The 6,775-nt window shown below is 35.1% G+C and overlaps 2 protein-coding genes across 2 annotated transcripts in view; both read right to left on the bottom strand.

The window, feature by feature from the left end:
* LOC116091684 (olfactory receptor 1030-like) overlaps positions 1–110 on the bottom strand; it is a 901-nt gene extending 791 nt beyond the window's left edge. The window contains exon 1 of the mRNA XM_031373215.1: positions 3–110. Coding sequence (XP_031229075.1) covers positions 3–110 — 108 coding nt within the window. The remainder of the gene's footprint in view (positions 1–2) is intronic.
* Positions 111–6,340: 6,230 nt separating this feature from the next.
* Positions 6,341–6,775, bottom strand: LOC116091683 (olfactory receptor 1030-like; the record flags this gene model as incomplete). The annotated part of the gene is made up of 1 exon (XM_031373214.1): positions 6,341–6,775. A coding segment is annotated over one exon (435 nt), but the record flags the coding sequence as incomplete, so codon positions are not given.

The following is a 6,775-nucleotide window of genomic DNA, read 5'->3' as shown; positions in this document are numbered from 1 at the left end:
ATGAGGTAGATGAGTAGGAATACCACAAAGAGCACAGGCTGAAGCTCTGCTCGATCTGTCAGTCCCAGGAAAATAAACTCTGTGACTGTTGTATAATTTCTCTTTAACATCTGTGTGCTTGGGACCAGACAAGGATTTTTCTAAAGAGAAAAAAAATTAGATTCATACAATTAATGCTGTACATGCAACATATTATGCATTGATGTGATTCTGAGTCTTCTTCCTTCAAACTCATAAATGCACATGGTATTGAAATGCCCCAGGAAAATGGAGATAGGTTTCAGAAGTTTCAAGAACTTGTTGCTCTCATAGAAGTCTAGGTTCAGTTCTGAGCATCCATATTATGTTTCACAGTCATCTAGAACTTCAGTATCAGAGACTATAGTGCCCTTTACTGGGCTCTGCAAGCACTGGTCACACACATGCTGCACATACTAACATGCAGGCAAAAATGCAAATATACCTAAAATAAAATAACCTAAAACACATGAAAATAAAGTGGTTTAGGAATGTGTAGTTAATATTTTAAAAGTTTCCCAAATTCATTCAGAGCTATGTATATATGTGTGTGGGTGTGCATGTGTGTGCGCAGTGGTATATGTGGTTGCAAGTATTCTTAGTGTTTACTCTGTTTCCCCTAAACATATGAGTATAAAATGTTTTTCTTTAAATATATTTTGGCTTGTGTGCCTTGAAATGTTAGCCATTTAGTCTTACTTGTTTCTCTTAGCTAATTAAGTTGAGGAATTTAACTGAAACATGACACATATCCACATAAGCATATGACCACTCTACAAGTTCTTTTGAACACAAGATGTCTTCCAAATTGTTCCCTCACTCTTCAACAGAAGTTCCTTACCCCAAATAGCATACTCCATGCAAAATAGCATACCAGGGACACTTCCTTAATGTTTTAAAAAGCAAACTTATTGTCTGCACATTTTTTTGCTCAGGAAGAAAAATAATTATTTTGAAGGAGATAACACTGGCCAATATTAAACATTTATGTATATAAATATTCATATATAAACATATATTACATACATGAGTGAATTAAGTGCTATACATATACTTTTGTGTACATAAATATACATGTGCATACATTGGCAGTTTCACATGCTCATGAGGGACATTGAAAACTTTCTGCTAGTATGACATGTAATAATGATAGAACAGTGAGAACTGAATACTCAGGCCATGAAGATTTGTTGTATCTTCACCTCTAGCATTCATAGAAAGTTTTAATAATGCTAAAACATGAATTATATTCAGGTTTCTAAAAGCATAAATTCTATATTTTTTGTATAATTCTGAGAAAACAATCATTTTCTGATTTTATTTGGAATAATACTGCAGACACAGTACAGAAATGAACTGCTTTTAGATATCATTTCTTAGAACACTTGCTTTCTTCTTTGATAAAATATGTCCCCGTGTGCAAATTTGTAGCCTGGCTCTACATGATAACCACAATACCACTGACAGAAAGAAGACATTTTAGGACCACATCAGTGGATCACTCAAGCATTCTTGCACATTATATTTTCCTGTTCTACAAATAAGAACTTAGGTTTTATTGGATATGGTATTTAAATGCAAAATAAGTCATATTGATAAATGAATACTTACTCTGGGAAATATAGAATGCATCCAGAACTGATATTATAAAGTCACTAAATTAGAATCCAGTTTAGTTTTTAATTATTGAAAATGCATATTTCTAGATTCTAAAATGTAAAATGAATTATTTCTATTCCTACCTGTTAAGGAGAGTAACTTTGCAATGGCAGCACCAATGTGAAGAAGTTGAAGGGTTTATAAAAGCAAGCACATATAGAACCAATTCCCCCAGGTTCAATTATTACTTGTAGTAAGTTGTTTGTATTATGAATAACTCCTGTCTTTCTGTTCTAAATCCCTAAATCCATTGAGAGCAGGAGTGTTGCCCACTCTCCATAGTCATCAGGGATTCAAATCATCCAAGAATAATAAAACAAAGGATACATTACTTATTTTAGCTTGTGTTAAATATCTTTATTTTTTATTAGATATTTTCTTTATGTACATTTCAAATGATATCTCCTTTTCTAGTTTCCCCTTTGGGAAACCTCCCCTCTCCCCCTGCTCACCAGCCAAACCCTCTCTGTCTTCCTTGCCCTGCCATTCCCCTACTTCATACACATCAAAGGTAAAATCTACCAAGATGGACTCTCAATTTGAATCTCTATGCTCCAAATGCAAGGGCATCTACATTTGTAAAAGAAACTTGACTAAAGCTCAAAGCACACATTGCACTGCACACAATAATAGTGTGAGACTTCAATACCCCATTCTTTGCAATGGACAGATCATGGAAACAGAAACTAAACAATGATATAGTGAGACTAACAGAAGTTATGAAACAGATGGACTTAACAGATATCTATAGAACATTTTATCCTAAAACAAAAGGATATACCTTCTTCTCAGCACCTCATGGTACCTTCTCCAAAACTGCTCATATTATAGGTCACAAAACAGGCCTCAACACATACAAGAAGATTGAAATAAATCCTTTCATCCTATCAGATCACCACGGACTAAGGATGCTTCTCAATAACAACATAAACAATAGAAAGCCCACATACATGTGGAAGCTTAACAAGACTCTACTCAATGATAACTTGGTCAAGAAAGAAATAAAGAAAGAACTTAAAGACTTTCTAGAGTTTAATGAAAATGAAGCCATGACATACCCAAACTTATGAGACACAGTGAAAGCAGTCCTAAGACGAAAACTCATAGCTTTAAGTACCTCTAAAAAGAAACTGGAGAGAGCATACACCAGCAATTTGACAGCACATCTGAAAGCTGTAGAACAAAAAGAAGCAAATTCACCAAGAGGAATTGAAGACAGGAAATAGTCAAGCTCAGGGCTGAAATCAACCAAATGGAAACAAAAAGAACTATACAAAGAATCAACCAAACCAGGAGCTGGTTCTTTGAGAAAATCAACAAAATAGATAAGCCCTTAGCCAGACTAACTAGAGGGCACAGAGATAGTATCCTAATTAACAAAATTAGAAATGAAAAGAGAGACATAACAACAGAAACTGAGGAAATCCAAAAAATCATGAAATCCTACTACAAAAGCCTATACTCAACAAAACATCCAAAACTGGATGAAATGGACAATTTTCTAGACAAATACCAGGTACCAAAGTTAAATCAAGATCAGATAAAGGACCTAAACAGTCCCATATCCCTAAAGAAATAGAAATAGTCATTAATAGTTCCCCCTTTGCAAAAAAAAAAAAAAAAAAAAAAAAAAAAAAAAAAAAAAAGCCCAGGACCAGATGGGTGTAGTGCACAGTTTTATGAGACCTTCAAAGAAGACCTAATACCAATACTCCTCAAACTATTGCACAAAATAGAAACAGAAGGTACTCTATCCAATTTGTTTGTGAAGCTACAATTACTCTGATAACAAAAAATATCTTTATTTTTAACTGTTTGTTATTATTTGTATGTAAATAGTAATGGCTGCTGATAAGGTACCCAAGGGATGGAGCCCCTATGTGTTTATCCAGTTCTTAGAGGTCAGTCCTGAAGTCATATACATACAAGCAACACTAAATCAACTTACAAGTTGTATTTGTATATTTATATGTTTTGCCAACTTAAAATAATGGGCATCATGAGTCAACTAATTTGATGTTTAATTAAAGCTAACTTTAATTAAATTTAATGAGAGGATCCAGGGAAATGTCAGAGGAAGGTTAAGAAAAGTAGCTCACTGTGTCCTTCTCATCCCCTTCTTGTCTCAACATGAGCATGCTAATGTCCCCTTGTCTGTACAAAATGAACTTTAACTAGGTATTTCTTGAAGAAGTAAGAAGCATGAGATATTCTGTCTGGTACCAGATTTTAATAGTTCTGGAACCAGTAGCCACTGCCCTTGCTCCCTGGGGCCTCAAAATGGGAAGTTTTTTTTCTGACATAAGCCCTGTTTGCTTCATCTTTACTAAATTGAGTTTTTAAGATCTCCTTTGTTCTTATTCAGTATTGGATTCTATTTTTTATTAGATATTTTCTTTATTTAAATTTCAAATGTTATCCCCTTTCCTGGTTTCCCCTCTGAAAACACCCCTAATCCCCTTCTTCCCCCTGCTCACAAACCCACCCTCTCCCACTTCCGAGCCCTGGCATTCCCCTACACTGGGACATAGAACCTTCACAGGACCAAGAGCCTCTCTTCCCATTGATGACCGACTTGGCCATCCTCTGCTACATATGCAGCTGGAGCCATGAGTCCCACCATGTACTTTTGGGTTGGTGGTTTAGTCCCTGGGAGCTCTGGGGGGTGGGGTACTGGTTAATTCATATTGTTGTTCCTCCTATGGGACTGCAAACTCCTTTAGCTCCTTGGGTCCTCTCTCTAGCTTCTTCATTAGGGATACTCTTAAGATCAGACAATAGAGAATAATATTACTTTAATGCTATCATTCCAATCTGGACCAGAGTGACCTGTGATATGTATTTAATACACATGACAGTGATGTAAAGATGATCACAATGACTTTTCTACTTCGATAAATGTTTGAGGTGTTTCTGACTTGCCATTTGTAGAAGTGATAGGGACAAATGAATCACTTTCTGTGTCCTGACACAGTTGAGAGACACATGACAGTCAAATGTTATAATTACTAACAATATGGCAGGCAAATTAAAGTTTGACCATGTTGTTCAGGAATGACTTTCTTTTCTGTACCTCTATATTGACATCACCTAGATACAGCAGAGCAAATATTGAATATCCAGTACCAACTCTTACAATCTCTTGCATAGGCAGGAATGCAAAGTGAAGAAAATAAGTACTATTTGCTGGAGTACTGGTTGGCAAAGTATTGACAACATGCAAAAAATGTGGAGATATTCATACATGATGAACCCAAAGCAGTAGCACTTTTTCAGAGATACATATTTAGAATCATATGAAGTATATCTGCAGGATTTCATATCAGCAGGAAACAGACTATACAATTGTTCCTTCAAAAGAGAACAAATTCATAGATTGTATATGAACAGGGACACAGAGACCATATGAGCAAAAAGAGCAACTAAATGAATCAGTGTCTAACAATGTTATTGAAATTCTCTATTGCAAAATTGAATGACCAATTTCTTTCTGTGAAGTTTGAAATCTAGCAAAGCTATGTTATATTAATTAATTATTAGTTAATGAATATCCATAAATGAGTAGCTACTGAGGTGATTCTACACAGGGACTAGAGACTGACAAGCATTTACTGCAGGAAATAGGGACAGAAACATCAGAGAGAACTTCTATTTCAAAAACAATTTAAAAATACTTGGAAATCTTATAGAAATGACTTGAATTTATAAGGATAGGTTTTATATCATATTGTTGGCTGTGAGCTACAAATTGCTTCAAGTTAAACAAATTCAGTCTTAACATAATTGACCATAATTGGTGAATATCGCCTTAATTGTGTGTGGGATGTAATTTTCAAGTACAAACAATGTAATAAGGTGAAATATGAGTCATTTGCATATGTAAAGTAACAATATGTTGTGCTGGAAATATGACACAGAAGTTGAGTGCTCTGATGCTCTTACTGAGGACCTGAGCAAAACTTCTATCACCCTGACAACATCCAGCAACCATCTGTTAACATTATAATATCGAAATAGACAATGGATGGGTGCATGTCACAAGAGAAGTCTAAAATTCACACACAAATGACACAGTTAAAATATAGTGGGTTTTACTCAAAATAGCTGTATATTAATATGTCTAAAGAATCAAATTGGTGTTTATTTGCAAATACAAGATAATGGTAATAAAAGAGTAAAGGAGCAGAGGCTCACTGATGGGAATGCATACTCAATAACAGATGAATGCTAAGCCCTCCTAAGGAAATTTGGCATTTCCATCAAGATAAATATAAAGGTTCAATCGATGGATAAAATCATTTGAAAGATCTATTTTGGAGTAATAATATGAGATATATCTCTGAAATATATAAAAAATCTTAAAAAGAAAGAACTGACTTACTCTGGTTAGAAAATTTCAGACACATAAATAAAGGCACTTACTACCACAGCATTTGGCAATTTTACCTTTGCTAAAATAGCTCCCATGTACCATTATAAAGTAATAACAATATTGCTGTCCAGTTTTAGGATTCATTTTTATTCATTCATCAAGGTAGCATAAACTGCTGTAGTATATGTCATTTCTGAGAGACAGAAATTTAAAATAAAAATTGACAGAAAGTAATTTAGTAATTTAAAATATCCATTTGTTTAGAGACCAAAGTGCTGCAAACATATCAACTTACTTCAAGAACACTTCCTTTTTAAAAACTTTCCTTATTGCTCTTTTCACATCTTTGTTTCTGAGGCTATAGATCAAGGGGTTCAACATTGGACTTACAAAGATATAAAAGACAGCCACAATTTTCCCCTGCTCTACAGACTTCTCAGAAGGAGGTCTGAGGTACATACAAAACAATGTCCCATAAAAAACAGTGACAGCTACCAGATGGGATCCACAAGTAGAGAAGGCCTTGCGCCTCCCCTCTGCAGAACGCATTCGCAGGATGGCTGTAAAGATGAAAATGTAGGAGATGAGGATGATGGTGAGAGAACAGGTGAGGTTGGATCCTGCCACCACAAACATGGCAGTTTCTTTAACATAGGTGTCTGAGCAAGCAAGGACCATGAGTGGTGGGTCTGCACAGTAGAAGTGATTGATCTCATTGGGTCCACA

The sequence above is a fragment of the Mastomys coucha genome, unplaced genomic scaffold, assembly GCF_008632895.1.
Source record: "Mastomys coucha isolate ucsf_1 unplaced genomic scaffold, UCSF_Mcou_1 pScaffold15, whole genome shotgun sequence".
NCBI classification, from domain to species: domain Eukaryota; kingdom Metazoa; phylum Chordata; class Mammalia; order Rodentia; family Muridae; genus Mastomys; species Mastomys coucha.
This window is presented reverse-complemented; position numbering and strand designations above follow the sequence as displayed.